Source organism: Triticum dicoccoides, chromosome 5B, assembly GCF_002162155.2.
Source record: "Triticum dicoccoides isolate Atlit2015 ecotype Zavitan chromosome 5B, WEW_v2.0, whole genome shotgun sequence".
Classification (NCBI taxonomy): Eukaryota; Viridiplantae; Streptophyta; class Magnoliopsida; order Poales; family Poaceae; genus Triticum; species Triticum dicoccoides.
Genome location: NC_041389.1, coordinates 403,652,084 through 403,670,132, shown reverse-complemented (window position 1 = coordinate 403,670,132; position 18,049 = coordinate 403,652,084). Strand labels below are relative to the sequence as shown.

Genomic DNA, 18,049 nt, shown 5'->3' with positions numbered 1-18,049 from the left:
TTCGATCGTCGGTATCTCCATACCTAGTTCAGTCTCATTACCGGCAAGTCTCTTTACTCGTTGCGTAATACAAGATCTCGTGACTAACTCACTAGCCACATTGCTTGCGATGTTGTATTACCGAGAGGGCCCATAGATATATATCCATCATATGGAGTGACAAATCCCAGTCTCGATCCATGCGAACCCAACAGACACATTCAGAGATACCTGTAGACCATCTTTATGATCATCCATCTATGAAGTGATGTTTGATAGCACACAAGGTATTCCTCCGGTATCCGGGAGTTGCATGATCTCATGGTCTTAGGAATAGATACTTGACATGAAGAAAGCTATAGCAATAAACTTTAAGTGATACGATCATATGCTAAGCTTATGGTTGGGTCTTGTCCATCACATCATTCTCATTATAAAATGACAACTTATGTTTATGGTTAGGAAACCTTAACCATCTTTGATCAACGAGCTAGTCTAGTAGAGGCATACTAGGGACACAGTGTTGTATATGTATCCACATATGTATTTAAGTTTTCGGTCAATACAATTCTAGCATGAATAATAAACATTTATCATGAACAGGAAACATGATAATAACCATTTTATTATTGCCTCTAGGGCATATTTCCAATAGTTTATGCACCTGTTTGCTACAGCCTTCAGCTTGTAATATGCTACCATGAATGACTATGTGAAGTTCTGCCTTCCGTCCGTGTGTATATGGAAACCATTCTTCTACCTATATATTTGAAACATTGTTTTGATGGGTTGGTTTCTTAGTCGATTTTATTGGATTGTGCAACTAGTTCGTCCTAAAACTCATGTTTGCTGGTTCAAGGGAGGCAAGGTGTGGATGAAAAGTGACTGTTATTTTGTTTCATTCGTTGACTACCTAGATGAAACTCATTCCCCCAAATAGAACGGATCATAGTGCATGCAAGAGATTAAGCTGGTTTTCGGTCTTCCATTGGGTAAGTAAGCCTGGTTAGGAAGAACACTTTGAGGGATGGTTCTTCAGTATTTAGAGTAACAGGGCTAGTTTGGTTTGTGTCCATGGCTTCATGCCTCGGCACGACTGCATTGAACTATATAAACAATGAATTTAACTGAATTTATATATTTATTGAAAGAAGAAGCATTACCTAGTGCTCTTAAATTTTTAGTTAATTTGAGGAAGTGTATTTGCTGGAGTTATGACGGATACCACGGAGTGAACCAAATTATTGGTGAAGATTACTTCTACCAGTATACTTCTTTCCAAGAATTTTAGTATCATATAACCCTGATCCACAAGCTCTCGTCGAGGCACCATTAGATTCATCAATGGACATCTGTTCTTCATCACTTTATACACTTACACAAAATATTTCAACCATCTACATTCGCATTGGTGCCTTGCCAAAAAAACATATATATGCTTGAGTCGCGTTACCTGTATATAATTTATTTTGGTTAGAATAATGATAGAGAAAAATATGAATAATTTCTAAATTTTCTTGGTTACATGCTAACATGATACCTAAATATGCTGCATACTTTGAAATAATGGTGGTTATCTTTAAATGATATTTCAAAATGAATAAAAGTTGGATTTGAGCTACAAACAACACTTGATTAAATACGCATAATCAAGCCTCATTTGAAAAACAAAATGGTATAATGAATGTTTTCTAAACTTGGTTCAAAATTTCTGAAGTAACTCCTAAACAAAATACTCCCTCTGATCCAAATTAATTGACGCAGCTCGAGTACATAACATGGATTGTACATGTGTATATATATTAAGTCAGATTTGCTCCTTTCCCATTATACACATTTTTTCTTCCATATAACTCATCACAAGATATGATTTTCAAAGACATCAATAGCCTTGAGAAGGTCAATCTTACTCTTTACCCTTCACAAGGCAGTAGATCACCTACCCATTTGATCAATGTAAATGGATGGTCAATAATTGTTTGGGACCATCTTAAAACTTCTCAAGAAATATACAAACATGAAGCCAGGGGGTGTACACGTTTCGGGTGCATTAACAAATTTACCACAACCTACACTCATTCAGTCCGATCAAAACTCGTTTGGACCATTTGGACCTATACCTTTAAAACAACGACCCTGATTTGCAGCATCGGTTGCAACACTCCACTAGACTTGACAAGGAGGTCACTGAAAGTTTGGTTGACACCCTCAGGGACAACCCCTGCTTGCAAACATTTTTACGCGTGTCGACCAAGCCGAGGATATGGAGGAGTATCCTGTCACTCTAGATACCGACCTAGGATGGACTATTTTGGACTATGTACTTTCTTGTGCCTTTGAAACAAACCACCAAATTAATTGCTACCGGTAGTAGTTTTATTAACACCCCCTCCCCCTGTCGTCCTTCATGTGCGGCATAGGGGAACCCGCAGGCGCGCTGCCGGGAGGCCGTCCACCGCCAGCTCCTGCATTGCCGCCGCCAAAGGGCTGGCCAGAGAAGCCACGCCAGGCCCAAGGATGGTGGCGGCGGGGCGGACTCGTTCCCATCTTGGCGGTGCATTCCGCTCCCCAACCCCTTGCCAAGATTCCATCGTGGCACGACTCGAGAGACCTTCACTGGCTGCTGCGACCAGTCCGGCAAGTGACAGCACAACATCATCCTCAGTTGTTGTCCACGTGCGGCCCTACCCACCCTTTCCCTCCCCCTCCCCGATCCCATCTATGGCAGGGGCAAAAGGCTTGAGCGGTGGGCGCCTTCGTGCCGCGGTAGCATGCCTACTCGATCTCGGGATGCTTGCCATCGGCCAGATCTGGCCCTAGCTGGTGGCTGATAATCCGCAAGTATACGGGATCAATGTAGCCTCTTTTAATAAGTAAGAGTGTCGAACCCAACGAGGAGCTAAAGGTAGAACAAATATACTCTCAAGTCCTATCTGCCACTGATACGACTCTACACACGCTTAGTGTTCGTTTTACATAGAACAAGTATGAAACTAGAAGTACTTTGTAGGTGTTGTTGGATAGGTTTGCAAGATAATAAAGAACACGTAAATAAAAGCTAGGGGCTGTTTAGCTAAAGAAGCAATAAAGTAAATATAGCGAGTGTGGAAAAGTGGTGGTATGAGTTGTGAAATTGTCCCTAAGAAATTGACTACGTTACTAGACCGGTAATCACTATTGCAATTCTATTTGAGGGAGAGGCATAAGCTAACATACTTTCTCTTCTTGGATCATATGCACTTATGATTGGAACTCTAGCAAGCATCCGCAACTACTAAAGATCATTAAGGTAAAACCCAACCATAGCATTAAAGTATCAAGTCCCCTTTATCTCATATGCAAACAACCTACTTACTCGGGTATGTGCTTCTGTCACTCACGCCACCCACCATAAGCAAATCATAAACATATTGCAAACCCTACAGCGGGAATCCCTCACGCTTGCGCAACACGGAGGGCACAATAGGACAACACCAATAATAAAACATGCAATTCAAACCAATCATAGCAATTCATCAATCACCGATAGGACAACGAAAATCTACTCAGACATCATAGAATGGCAACACATCATTGGATAATAATATGAAGCATAAAGCACCATGTTCAAGTAGAGGGTATAGCGGGTTGCAGGAGAGTGGACCGCTGTAGATAGAAGGGGGAAGGTGATGGAGATGTTGGTGAAGATGATGGAGGTGTTGGTGAAGATCGCGGTGATGATGATGGCCCCCGGCAGCGCTCCGGCGCCACCGGAAGCAAGGGGGAGAGAGCCCCCTTCTTATTATTCTTCCTTGACCTCCTCCCTAGATGGGAGAAGGGTTTCCCCTCTGGTCCTTGGCTCCCATGGCGTGGGAGGGGCGAGAGCCCCTTCGAGATTGGATCTGTCTCTCTATCTCTCTCTGTTTCCGCGTTCTCAGATTCTGCCCCTTCACCGTTTCTTTTATATCCCGAGATCCGTAACTCCGATTGGGGTGAATCTTTCACCCAAATCTTTCTCATAAAATTAACTTTCTTGGGGCAAAAGAAGAGCGTCAACCGCCTTACGGCGGGCCCAGGAGAGTCTAGGGCGCGCCTGCCTCCCTGGGGTGCGCCCCCTATCTCCTGGCCACCTCGGGCATCGTCTCGCGTTGATTTTACTTTCCAAAAATCACAAATATTCCAAAATAACTCTTTGTCCGTTTTTATCCCGTTTGGACTCCGTTTGATATGGGTTTTCTGTGAAACATAAAACATGCAACAAACAGGAACTGGCACTGGGCACTGGATCAATATGTCAGTCCCAAAAATAATATAAAAAGTTGCCAAAAGTATATGAAAGTTGGATAATATGGGCATGGAACAATCAAAAAATATACATAGACGGAGACGTATCAGCATCCCCAAGCCTAATTCCTGCTCGTCCTCGAGTAGGTAAATGATAAAAAAGATAATTTTTGATGTGGAATGGTACCTAGCATAATCTTGATCATATGTCTAATCATGGCATGAATATTAAGACACGAGTGATTCAAAGCAATAGTCTATCATTTGACATAAAAACAATAATACTTAGGGCATCCCAACAAACAATCATGTCTTTCAAAATATCAATGCTTCCAGAACGTTATCCCTACAAAATCATATAGTCTTGTATACTCCCTTTTCTTAACACAAGGTACCCCTCATGCCTATCCCGGTGTCAGCCAAGCAATTGTTTCATACTCCCTCCGTCCGGAAATACTTGTCGGAGAAATGGATGTACCTAGATGTATTTTAGTTCTAGATACATTCATTTTTATCCATTTTGACGACAAGTAATTCCGGACGGAGGGAGTACTTTAGTATTCTCAAACTTTTTCAACTTTCACGCAATACATGAGCGTGAGCCATGGATATAGCACTATGGGTGGAATAGAATATGATGGTGGAGGTTATGTGGAGAAGATAAAAAGGGAGAGAGTCTCACATCGACGCGGCTAATCAACGGGCTATGGAGATGCCCGTAAATTGATGTCAATGCAAGGAGTAGGGATTGCCATGCAATGGATGCACTAAGAGCTATAAGTGTATGAAAGGTCAAACTGAAACTAAGTGGGTGTGCATCCAACTTGCTTGCTCATGAAGACCTAGGGCATTTGAGGAATCCCATCGTTGGAATATACAAGCCAAGTTCTATAATGAAAATTCCCACTAGTATATGAAAGTGACAATATAGGAGATTCTCTATATGAAGAACATGGTGCTACTTTGAAGCACAAGTGTGGAAAAAGGATAGTAACATTGCCCCTTTTCTTTTCTTCTTTTCTTCTTTTTTTTCTTTTTTTTTGGTGGGCTTCTTTGGCCCCCTTTTTTATTTAGGCTTCTTTGGCCTCTTTTTTTTCTTTTTTTTCTTTTTCTTTTTTTTATGGGGCAATGCTCTATAATGATGATCATCACACTTTTATTTACTTACAACTCAATATTACAACTCGATACTAGAACAAAGATATGACTCTATATGAATGTTTCTGTTGGTGTACCGGGATGTGCAATGATCTAGCATAGCAATGACATCAAAAAATGGACAAGCCATGAAAACATCATGCTAGCTATCTTATGATCATGCAAAGCAATATGACAATGAATGCTCAAGTCATATATATGATGATGGAAGTTGCATGGCAATATATCTCAGAATGGCTATGGAAATGCCATGATAGGTAGGTATGGTGGCTGTTTTGAGGAAGATATAAGGAGGCTTATGTGTGATAGAGCGTATCGTATCACGGGGTTTAGATGCACTGGTGAAGTTTGCACCAACTCTCGAGGTGAGAAAGGGCAATGCATGGTACCAAAGAGGCTAGCAATATGGAAGGGTGAGAGTGCGTATAATCCATGGACTCAACATTAGTCATAAAGAACACACATACTTATTGCAAAAATTTATTAGCCCTTGAAACAAAGTACTACGCGCATGCTCCTAGGGGGGAGGTTGGTAGGAGTTAACCATCACGCGCCCCCGACCTTCATGCAAAGATAAACAATCAAAATACAATGCGCTCCAATTTGGTTACATAGTTAGTAGACCATACGTGCATGCTTTGGGAATCACAAACCTTAACAGCAACATCCTTACTAAACACAACCATCTACTAGTACCTCCCACATATTATCACCTCTATATCACAAAACCATTGTAAGAAATCAAACATATCATATTCAGTGATCCACAAGTTTATGTAGGATTTTATGACTAACCATGTGAATGACCAATTCCTATCATCTCCCTAAATTGATATAAGTGAAGCAAGAGAGTTTAACACTTTCTACAAAAGATATGCCCATGCTCTAACAAATATAAGTGAAGCAAAAGAGCATTCTACAAATGGCGGTTTTCTATGTGAAGAGAAACAGGCAATCCAAACTTCAAATGATATAAGTGAAGCACATGAAGCATTCTATAAATCCATACTCAAAAGATTTAAGTGAAGTGCAATGAGCATTCTATAAATCAACCAAGGACTATCTCATACCAGCATGGTGCATAAAATAAAAGTGAAAACTAAATGCAAAAGACGCTCCAAGACTTGCACATATCGCATGAACAAAACGAATCTGAAAACATACTGATACTTGTTGAAGAAAGAGGGGATGCCTTCCGGGGCATCCCCAAGCTTAGACGCTTGAGTCTCCTTGAATATTTACTTGGGTTGCCTCAGGCATCCCCAAGCTTGAGCTCTTGCCTTTCTTTCTTTTCCTCATATCGAGACATCCTCAATTAGACACTTCATCCACACAAAACTTCAACAGAAAACTCTGTAAGATCCGTTAGTATAATAAAGCAAATCACTACTCTAAGTACTGTAGAAAACCAATTCATATTTTGTTTTTGCATTGTGTCTATTGTAATATAGCTTTTCCATGGCTTAATCCACCGATATAAATTGATAGATTCATCAAAACAAGCAAACTATGTATCAAAAACAGAATAGTTTGTAGCAATCTGAACATCCACCATACTTCTGATACCCCAAAAATTCTACCAAAATTAGGAAAAATAAACAAGTTGTATAGAAATACAATGCAAAAAGAATCAGAACTGTTTGACGTTCCAGATAAAATTGTAAAATCGCTCACTACAGCCAAAGTTTCTGTCCTACACCGTACAAACCAACAAGCATTGTAAACATCCTAAAGGCAAACATTGGCACATTATTTTTATAATACAATGGAATTGTACAAGGGAATAATTATTTTTGATGAAAAGTTTCTGTAATCAAGATTCACAAAGTTTCCGTGAGCATGAACAAAGTTCAAGGAGCTCTCCCACTTCAACAATGCTTGTCTTTCTCACTTTCACTTTCCTTTTTAAAAAGTTTTAGGTTCTTCTCTTTATTTTTTTGTTTTTAAACTATATAAAAGCACTCAACAGAAATAAATGACTCTCTAAAACTTCCCGGTTGTCTCCCTGGCAGCACTTTCTTTAAAGCCATTAAGCTAGGCATATAGTGCTCAAGTAATGAATCCACCCGGATCCCAAGGTATATCAAAGCCAATTTTAATTAACAATGATTTGTAATTTAGTAGTGAGCACAAAGTAACATATATCATGCAACAACGAAGTCTAACTCTCTTCCTATGCATCGGCATGTCATAAAAGAACAATTCATGCACACCAAGTAAAGGCCAATGCATATATAAGCAGTTTCTTGCAATTCTATCGTGTTGAAAACATAGAGAGGTGGAGACATAGTTCCTCTCTCATAATAATTGCAAGTAGGAGCAGCAAGCACATGCATATTATATCTAACAAAATTATCACGTGCAACGGTAAAAGGCAACCCATCAATATAATCCTTAATAAGCACAAACTTCTCCGATATAGTGTAGTTTGAAGAATTCAAAAAGATAATAGGACTATCATGCGTGGGTGCAATAGCAACAATTTCATGTTTAAGATAAGGAACTATAGCAAGTTCATCTCCATAAGCATAATTCATATTAGTATCTTGGCCACAAGCATAGCAAGCATCATCAAAAAGGGATATTTCAAGATAATCAACGGGATCATAGCAATCATCCTTCGGTAAGCACGAAGGGGAATTAAACAATGTATGAGTTGAAAAGTTACTCTCATTAGAAGGTGGGCACGGATGATCAATCGGCTCTTCCTTCTTTTGTTCTTCGCTCTCCTCATCATCTTTTTCATCCAATGAGCTCACAGTTTCATCAATTTCTTCTTCCATAGATTCCTGCAAAATATTAGTCTCTTCTTGGACAGCGGAGACTTTCTCAATAAATGCATTAATATTGTAATTGTATTCATAATTTTTATAGCAATATCTAAGTATAGCTAAATTTTCTGGTCTATAAACTAAATCATCAAAATCGTTAAACGCTTTAAACATAGATTCAATCTCATAAGCACCCATAAAAGCAACAAATTCTTCTATTTGTTCCACATCATAGTAATCATAGATACCATTAGCATAAGAAGCTAAGGTTTTATTATCATTGAATTTGCATGAAAAGGGAAAGTGTGGAGCCTTCATCCTAGAGCAACAAGTATAATCATGTATCAAGCATAGTTGCCTAGCATACCACTTCAACATTTGAATTTGATCCAATAATAGTTTCCCTTTTTGTGCCAAGCGATAATCCCTAAAGCATTCACGTTGGTCCAAGGTGTCTCCCATAACAAAGTTGAATGGGGTTTTCTCAGGATTATTAAAGTAGCACATAATTTCTTTCACATAACGAGCATCGAGGGTTTTAGGAGGTTCCCCGTCTCCATGAGTAGCATCTACGCCTAATTTTTTTGGTATTTCGTGTTCCATATCCATAATAAAGATAGAGAACAACTTAGAACAGCAAATAAAATTTACTTAGTGATAAAGCAAACAAGCACACACGAGAATATTCACCCCATGCTATGAGTCCCCGGCAACGGTGCCAGAAAAAGGTCTTGATAACCCGCAAGTATACGGGATCAATGTAGCCTCTTTCGATAAGTAAGAGTGTCGAACCCAACGAGGAGCTAAAGGTAGAACAAATATACTCTCAAGTCCTATCTGCCACTGATACGACTCTACTCACGCTTAGTGTTCGCTTTATGTAGAACAAGTATGAAACTAGAAGTACTTTGTAGGTGTTGTTGGATAGTTTTGCAAGATAATAAAGAACACGTAAATAAAAGCTAGGGGTTGTTTAGATAAATAAGCAAGAAAGTAAATATAGCGAGTGTGGAAAAGTGGTGGTATGAGTTGTGAAATTGTCCCTAAGCAATTGACTACGTTACTAGACCGGTAGTCACTATTGCAATTCTATTTGAGGAAGAGGCATAAGCTAACATACTTTCTCTTCTTGGATCATATGCACTTATGATTTAAACTCTAGCAAGCATCCGCAACTACTAAAGACCATTAAGGTAAAACCCAACCATAGCATTAAAGTATCAAGTCCCCTTTATCCCATACGCAAACAACCTACTTACTCGGGTCTGTGCTTCTGTCACTCATGCCACCCACCATAAGCAAATCATAAACATACTGCAAACCCTACAGCGGGAATCCCTCACGCTTGCGCAACACGGAGGGCACAATAGGACAGCACCAATAATAAAACATGTAATTCAAACCAATCATAGCAACTCATTAATCACCGATAGGACAACAAAAATCTACTCAGACATCATAGGATGGCAACACATCATTGGATAATAATATGAAGCATAAAGCACCATGTTCAAGTAGAGGGTACAGCGGGTTGCGGGAGAGTGGACCGCTGTAGATAGAAGGGGGAAGGTGATGGAGATGTTGGTGAATATGATGGAGGTGTTGGTGGAGATCGCGGTGATGATGATGGCCCCCGGCAGCGCTCCGGCGCCACCTGAAGTAAGGGGGAGAGAGCCCCCCTTCTTCTTCTTCCTTGACCTCCTCCCTAGATGGGAGAAGGGTTTCCCCTCTGGTCCTTGGCTCCCATGGCGTGGGAGGGGCGAGAGCCCCTCCGAGATTGGATCTGTCTCTCTATCTCTCTCTGTTTCTGCGTTCTCAGATTCTGCCCCTTCACCGTTTTTTTTATATCCGGAGATCCGTAACTCCGATTAGGGTGAATCTTTCACCCAGATCTTTCTCATAAAATTAGCTTTCTTGCGGCAAAATAAGAACGTCAACCGCCTTACGGGGGGCCCAGGAGAGTCCAGGGCACGCCTGCCTCCCTGGGGTGCATCCCCCTATCTCTTGGCCACCTCGGGCACCGTGTCGTGTTGATTTTACTTCCCAAAAATCACAAATATTCCAAAATAATTCTCCGTCCGTTTTTATCCCGTTTGGACTCCGTTTGATATGGGTTTTCTGCGAAACATAAAACATGCAACAAGCAGGAACTGGCACTGGGCACTGGATCAATATGTTAGTCCCAAAAATAATATAAAAAGTTGCCAAAAGTATATGAAAGTTAGATAATATTGGCATAGAACAATCAAAAATTATACATACGATGGAGACGTATCAGTGGTGTGTCGTACCAGGCTTGTGTTCAATTGATTCCACCATGATCTGACGACCAGATGACGGCGGACGACACGGGGTGCTGACGACGTATGGGCATGTGGGGCTGCGGCGATGAGCTGGCCTTCTGCTTGTGTGGTGCCGACCGGCGACGCTGCGATCCTCTGTTGGTGGTGGTGATTTTGATCTGATCGGTTCGATGGTGGTGTTAGTAGATTGTTTTGCAGTGACTTCCTACAGAACCACATCGAGATCATCGAAAAGACTTTGGGAGGTTTTATTTCTTGATCTGGTGGATGACTTCAGTTGTAGACAAAAATTATGAACGGCGACTTAACGCGGAGAGATGGTTATGGAGTGGCGGCAGTCCAATTGTAGATGTTGGGATTGCGGAAAAGCGGTGGTGACAACACTGTTATTTCGATGTGCTGCGAGCACCCTATCTCGAGCTCCGAGGCGAAAGCCTGGTTAGACCTGAGTGGTTATACCTGGCAATGGCGACATTTTTTATGCCGTTACCTTGTTGGAGGCATTGTTCGGATATGCTTAGACTGATTCTTCAGGGTGAAAACTTTGATTCTGGCCTTTGTGGTTAGATTCGGTGACGGCGGCACTTGAATGTCCCTCCCTCCCTGAAGGCATTGTTGTCGAAGATCATTGTCATCCATGTGGTGTTTATGGTTAGTGCCGCTATGGTCTCAGTTCTAGTTTGTTGATTGATGATCTGATCGCTTTGGGTTTTTTTCTTCTTTTTTCCTCGTCTACGCATAGTTTTTGTCTTATGACCTTGCTAGTTGCCGGTGTGTTTTCACATGTGGATTGGGTCGGTTGTGTGCGCCCTTATTATGTTGTGTTATGTATGTCCTTTTGATGCTTTATTTTAAGCCAATAAAATCCACTCTTTGTCAAGAAAACATGCATTTTCTTGTGGGTTAGCACAGGCATCCTACTGTATCAAAAAAAACAGGTTTTACAATTGTATTTACCATTTTTTTTGAATTTTACTGTTCATACGAACGATGCATGTGAGTTGGAGACTATAAACTCGATGTCCCCAGCCTCTTTTTACGGTAGAATAGAAGAAAGAAAATGGAAAACGTTTGCAAACGGCGCACTGGCCGAAGCTTCGGCCGGTCCTGCAGGCGCCGCTCGATCGGGCTGAATCCTGCGGCCCGTTTTTCACCTTTCTTGTGAAACGTTATCCGCTCACAGACGCAGCTTTCCATGCGGGCCACACACAACGCTGTTTTTTCCGTTGCAATCTTTCTTATCCCAACGCGAAGGGTGTGAGCCCACTCATTCGTTCTCCACGACGACTTTTCCCAGTCTTATTTTTCTCTCTATTCGCCAGAGTGCTGCCGCCTCCTCGTCTTGACTCATCTGTCTCCACGAACTCTCTCTTCCCTGACTCCACACCGTCAAGCCGGCCTGCGGCTCCACACGGCCCGAGCGAACCATCCCCTTCCTTCCCCTATTTCCACTTTAGAGCTCCACGACATCACCGGCCGTCGGCAATGGCTGCAACCTGTCACCCATCAACCTCCACCTTCTTTGCCAGCGGTCAACGGCGACGCTGCTTTTTCCCTATTTTTGCTGCAAAGGCGGCCGTGTGGTGCTGGAAGGCCGGCCGTCGGAGCTGCGAGTAGACTCAATGCACAGGGTGCTGCAACTGGCTACAGAGGAGCTACGACCGGCATGTGGCGGAGCTGCAACCAGTGTGCCAATTGCTACAGCCAACGGCATTTTTTGCTGGAACAGAGAAAGTAGGTGTTGTGACCGGCGCGTAGCGGAGCTTCAACCAGCTGCGCAAAATGCTACTACCGTCGCCATTTTTTGCTGGTACCAGAGGAAGTAAGGGTAGCGACCGGCGAGTGAAAGAGCTGCAACCAGCATCACAAAATGCTACGACCGGTGGTCGAGAAAGCTACAATTGGTTTCTAGGAAAGCTTCAATCAAAGACCGGGAAGCTGAGGGCCAGCCATCGCACACCACGAAAAGCTGCAACTGGCGACAAGAAAGCTACAACCGACTTCTGGAAAAGCTTCAATCAAAGACGGGAAAGCTAAGGATTGGCCATCGCGCACCACAAGAAGCTACAACCGGCGACGAGAAAGTTACAACTAGCTTTTGAAAAAGCTTCAACCAAAGACAGGAAGCTGACAATGGCGGGCGGCGACGACGGGGCTGTGTGGCGGAGCACGGAGGTGCTGCGACCTGTGCGCTACGACGGCGGCCGGTGGCGACGCTGAACGGCGGACCACCGAGGTGCTGCACGCGGCGAGATGTTGTCCAATGTTGTCCGCGAGCCGGCCGTTGATGGGGCGACACAAAGGGTCTGCGGCAAGAGGCGCTCTACGTCGCTGACAACGGCGAGGTGACGTGTTGCTAGCAGGTCGGCACTCGCCGCGGACCTCGCGACCTGGCATCCGCGCGCATGCGCCACCAGCTAGCATCATATGTGTGAGGTGAAAACGTAGGACAGAGAAAGAGATGTTTGCGCGTCCGCCGGTCTAGCCTCAATCAAACGGCGCATAATAATCTAATCTAGTGGCTAGCATGCGACCGGCCGAGTATTTCGGCCGGCGCGCCCGCGCGTAGTACTGGCCAAAGAAAATTTGGTGTGGGGTGAGTGGATCTTGCACACACGCCCGTGAAGCGCCATACTACCACTGTCGCAATACTGCTTGAGAAAACCATGCCGGCCGAACCCCACAGGTCGGACGGACGCGCGGCAGGGGCAGCTCTCTCGGCTTTGCTTACACGCCGCCGAAGGTCCAGACTCAGAGGCTTGTTCCCACGCTGGACGTGGCAGCCGCGGCCTGCCAAGCAGTGCCCACCGCCACCGCCTAAGCTCCCCCGTACCCCTTGACCCGGCGGCCTCTGCCACCCAGCACGGCACAATCACTCACTCTCTGCATCCTCCCCTCCCCTCTCCTCTGCGCCACCTTAGCCAAGCTCTCCTCCTTCCTTCCCCGCCCGCGCGCGCTCTCTCCTCGCCGGCGCCGCCCCGCGCCATGTCGTACAACAAGACCGCCTCCATCACCGCCGAGACCATAAACCCCAAGGTACCGTACCGTACCTGACGGACGCCTCCCCCCCTGCTCCTGGTGCTTGCCCTTCTTCACGTACGCCAAACCTGACTCGATTCTCCATGTTTTTCTTTCTTCCTCACTCGCAGGTGAAGATCTTCGACTACGAGCCCTGCGGGGAGATCGCCAGGCACGCAGAGGTAACAGCAACAGTGCTGCCTGCGCTCACCCCCCGCCGTTCATCTGTCCATGTATGTATGTATGTATGTATGTGTCGCAGTCCAGTCAGACTGTCTGTCTATCGACACAGCCAGTGGCAGTGGCCAGTGGGTTACCTCTGACATAGTAGTACCCGAGTGCACAAGCTAACTAAAGAAATGACTGCTGTAAACTGAAACTAAAGTAGTGCACAAGCCAACTAAAGAAATGACTTCTGTAAACTGAAACTAAGTGCTAGACTGCATTTTGCACTACAGCCAGTTCAGATGATGCATCCAACTTTGATCTTTGGTATCATCTGGCATTCCTGGCCCATAATACATCTGCAAAAACACTGGTTTGACCGTACAAGTTTCCTATCGGCATATGCCGGTTTTCGTGTTATCCAGCGGTTGGCGCAGGAGATGGAGAAGAGCCCAGGTTCTCGCCCTTTTCCAGAGGTGCGTCTTTGTTTACATATATACTTATGTTCAATCCTGGCCAAAATCACTAATCGATGATGATGAGTTGCTTCCTTGCAGATAACATACTGCAACCTTGGGAACCCCCAGGCTCTCGGCCAGCGACCCATAACCTTCTTCCGTGAGGTTATAACCCTTAATCACACTCTCCAAAAAAAAAACTTAATCTGGGAGGCATTGCTGTCTTATGCCTCAAATATCATCATCTGCCTTCAGGTTCTTTCTCTGTGTGACAATCCAGCTCTCCTGCACAGGGATGAAACTCGTATGCTATTCAGGTTTGTTGGGCTTAAATAATACTGTACTACTAGCTCAGAGTCTGTTTACCCACCTCTCACAATTTTCTGTTCAAAAGAAAAGCAAATTCTTCAGCCATTGATGAGTTTGCTGTCAGTTCTAGCACAAAAGTTGCTAGTATCATGCACCATCTTGCTGTGACGATTTGATTCGTCGAAACCTGACCGGTGTTGTTTCAACCTGCTATTACAGCCCATGTGCCATAAATAGAGCGCGGAAGATTATTGAGTCCATGCCCGGCAGAAACTCTGGTGCATATACTAACAATCAGGTATTACATTGGAATACCAAGATAATCTTACAATCAGCTGCATAAACTAGAGTCGTCTATGTTTCGACTTTTGAGGCGATGCCGCATTAGTGCACCAGCACTCAGAAAGAGATCACCACTTAGTAGGACCAGTGCCCTGGCCTTGGTGTTGTCGTCTTGTCCGACGATGATAATATTTTTCCCATACTATTATTCTGCACCTCGTTGTTGTAAACTCCTCTAACATGATCAGGGAATCAGAAGTTTGCGGGAAGCAGTTGCAAATGGAATCGCTGCAAGAGATGGTTTTCCATCAAGACCAGAGGACATCTTTCTGACAGATGGAGCGAGTTCAGCCGTAATACTCTACATTCAACAGCTCGATCACATCAATGCATTTCGTCTATCTCGATATGCTAAATTGGGCTGCATTTTTCATTTCTTCCTTCCAGATTAATTTGAGTATGCAGATACTCATTAGGTCCCAAGAAGATGGCATTCTATGCCCTTTACCTGAATATCCGTTATACTCGGCGTCCATTATACTTCATGGTGGGACTATGGTATGGTGCTAGCTTTATGAAATAATTGATCAGCGGTCGCAATTCTTCAGTACTTTTTTTTTTCATTGCATCTCAAACCTATAGATCAGATTCCTGACATTTTTTACTTAAAAAGTGTAAAGGACTGCTCATTTTATTACATGCAAGAAATGACCAAGTTACTAAATTTGGTTTGTAGGTACCATACAATCTTAGTGAGGACGGTGATTGGGGGCTTGAGATCTTCGAAGTAAAGAGGTGCTTGGAGGAGGCACGCATCGCAGGTTTGACTGTTCGGGCTATGGTGATCATAAACCCCGGAAATCCGACGGGACAGGCACGCAAACAGATATTTATGTACCTTGCAATACCATAAATGTGAATGGGATAAAACAAAACAAAAAATCTAGAAGGTTCCCTAAATTAATGCTGAAACTCAACATCTGCAAGCTCTGCTGTAGGTACTGTCTATCACCAACCAGGAGGAGATAGTAGAATTTTGTCGGAAAGAAGGTTTGGTTATGCTTGCCGATGAGGTTTGCACTTGGTGAGCTGCAGTAGTTTTGTGACGCGGACGCGTGTGTAGACATCCTACATTTGTGTAAATGTATTTACAGGTATACCAAGATAACGTCTATGTGGAGGATAAGAAATTCCATTCTTTCAAGAAAGTAGCCAGATCACTTGGGTATGACGAGAATGACATCTCCATAGTGTCATTTCACTCGGTCTCGATGGGTAAACCGCTGTTCATCAGAAACATAGTTCATAGCCTCTGGAAAATAAGCCTTAGAGCAGATGGTTATTTTTTCATCATCTGAACTTGACAGGGTTCTCTGGAGAATGTGGCAGAAGGGGAGGCTACATGGAGATATGTGGTTTTGGAGATGATGTGATGGGTGAGATTCGCAAAGTGGCTTCTGTGACTCTTTGCCCCAACACAAGTGGTCAAATTCTTACTAGCCTTGCTATGGATCCACCGAAGGTTCGTTCGTCCTGCCTTTCTTGTGTTTGTGATAATTTATTTTAATTACTACAACCTCCGTCCTAAATTACTTGTCTTAGATTTATCTAGATACGGATGTATCTAGACACTAAAACATGTTAGATACATCCATATCTAGAGAAATCTAAGACGAGTAATTCGGGGTGGAGGGAGTATATCTTATCTTATCCTGAAAGCATTGTAAAGCTGCCATCCTTTATCGGTAATGCTAGCTGGTCAAACGTTCGCTGGGAAGGAACTTCCAGTGAATGCCCTCGCAGTCGTTTGATCGAGATCAAACAATGACAGTTTTTTGAAAAAATTGCCTTCTCTAGGAAGGAATTGTCATACTAGTCCGAAGAAATTGCTGCCCCCATATAACTAAAATTGCCATGGAAATCGTTCGCAATGTCGTCCTCCCCAGCGAACCTTCGCCAGCTATTGAAGTCCTTACATGATAGTACCCAAATAATTATTTTCAGCAAAAAAAATCCTTATTGACTTTTGCTGCAAGTTTCTTGGGCCGTTTTTATTAGGGTATTATTGATGTAATTGTTCCCACCATTGGCATACTTGTAATCAAAATTGATTTGATGCAGCTTTGATGAGATCTTCGTTCTGCTTTTTAGATAAGAGGTTTTTGTGTCCTTTGCAATATTTGTTGCCCCTTAACACTTACTGCCTCAATTTTCTCACAGAATAGACAACCCCCCACCTTGAAAAGAATAGATATGCATGTGTTTGTTTTTACCAAACTCATCTTGATATTTGCAGCTGGGAGATGGTTGTTTTGAGGATTTTATGGCTGAAAAGGAAGACATCCGTTTATCTCTCGCCAAGCGCGCCAAGGTATCCTCCTACGTACATGTTGTCAACCAGCACGCCATCTTTCTTCTTCCTCCTCTATGAGAGGAATGATGAAATGACTCAGTGAGACAAGTCTTGCATACCTTGTACTGATAAATACCATGTGGCTGGCCCTCATGTGGTCTTCACAGACCTTGGCGAGCGCATTCAGCAGCCTGGAGGGAATGACCTGCAACAAAGTAGAAGGTGCAATCTACGCCTTCCCACGGATCCACCTCCCTGCAGCGGCGATCAAAGCCGCCAAGGCCGAGGGCATGTCTCCAGACATGTTCTACGCGTGCCGCCTTCTCAACGCCACCGGGATCGCCATTGTCCCTGGCTCTGGATTCCACCAGGTCAGTCCTTTTTTTGTTTTATTATTTATCAGGACTGCATCTGTAAGGGAAAAAAATATAAGGAAGATGGTGTTGTCTAGTACTTGAAGTTGTTTCCATGCACATGCATATGTTACAAGATATTATTAGTTGCCTGACTGTGGTGGCCTTTGATCTTGTTGCAAACGACTTCCATGGACGCATCAAAGGTGTCTGGGCGCAACAAGGCCACCGGGACATGGCATATCCGGTGCACGATCCTCCCCGGCGAGGACAAGATCAAGGCGATGATCCCACGCCTCAAGGAGTTCCACGAGTCCTTCATGAACGAGTTCCGCAACCGAAGCTGATGCGCACTTTCACCTACACAAGCCACAGGCCGGTCAGAGCTCCGAAGGTGTGATCTTCACTACCTTGTAAATTAAACCTGTGTTGTACTGCCAATAAATAAACTTTCACTACCCTGTAAATTAAGCCTGTGTTGTACTACCAATAAATAAACTTTGGCAGCGGTGTGTTCGTCCTTCCCTGTAAATTAAGCCTGTGTTGCTGTAACACATTTTGGCTCTGCAAAGTGCAAGCCTGGTATATGTAGCTGCCTGTCTCATTGCCGTGATGATCATAGTCATAGTGCAACGAA

General features: G+C 43.6%; 1 protein-coding gene across 2 annotated transcripts; it reads left to right on the top strand.

Moving 5' to 3' along the window:
* Window positions 1-13,196: 13,196 nt before the first annotated feature.
* On the top strand, window positions 13,197-18,016 carry LOC119309507 (alanine aminotransferase 2-like). Of its 2 annotated transcripts, XM_037585500.1 has the most exons (15): window positions 13,197-13,510; window positions 13,624-13,674; window positions 14,083-14,133; window positions 14,215-14,280; window positions 14,371-14,432; window positions 14,644-14,722; window positions 14,955-15,059; window positions 15,154-15,264; window positions 15,443-15,580; window positions 15,705-15,779; window positions 15,861-15,981; window positions 16,074-16,228; window positions 17,003-17,077; window positions 17,227-17,430; window positions 17,619-18,016. In XM_037585500.1, the coding sequence occupies exons 1-15, from the start codon at window positions 13,460-13,462 to the stop codon at window positions 17,757-17,759; spliced, it is 1,485 nt and encodes a 494-aa protein (XP_037441397.1). In that variant the 5' UTR covers window positions 13,197-13,459; the 3' UTR covers window positions 17,760-18,016. The 2 variants fall into 2 exon arrangements, with proteins under 2 accessions (XP_037441397.1, XP_037441396.1); XM_037585499.1 differs by having other exon boundaries at window positions 13,624-14,133.
* The last annotated feature ends 33 nt before the right edge of the window (window positions 18,017-18,049 follow it).

Bases quoted from the DNA above. Each gene is read 5' to 3' on its own strand.
- LOC119309507 (XM_037585499.1), top strand. From the start codon at position 13,960: ATGATGCATCCAACTTTGATCTTTGGTATCATCTGGCATTCCTGGCCC. The intron at 15,780-15,860 runs GTTTGCACTTGG...ATGTATTTACAG, and splicing joins TGGTTATGCTTGCCGATGAG to GTATACCAAGATAACGTCTA. The intron at 16,229-17,002 runs GTTCGTTCGTCC...TGATATTTGCAG, and splicing joins TTGCTATGGATCCACCGAAG to CTGGGAGATGGTTGTTTTGA.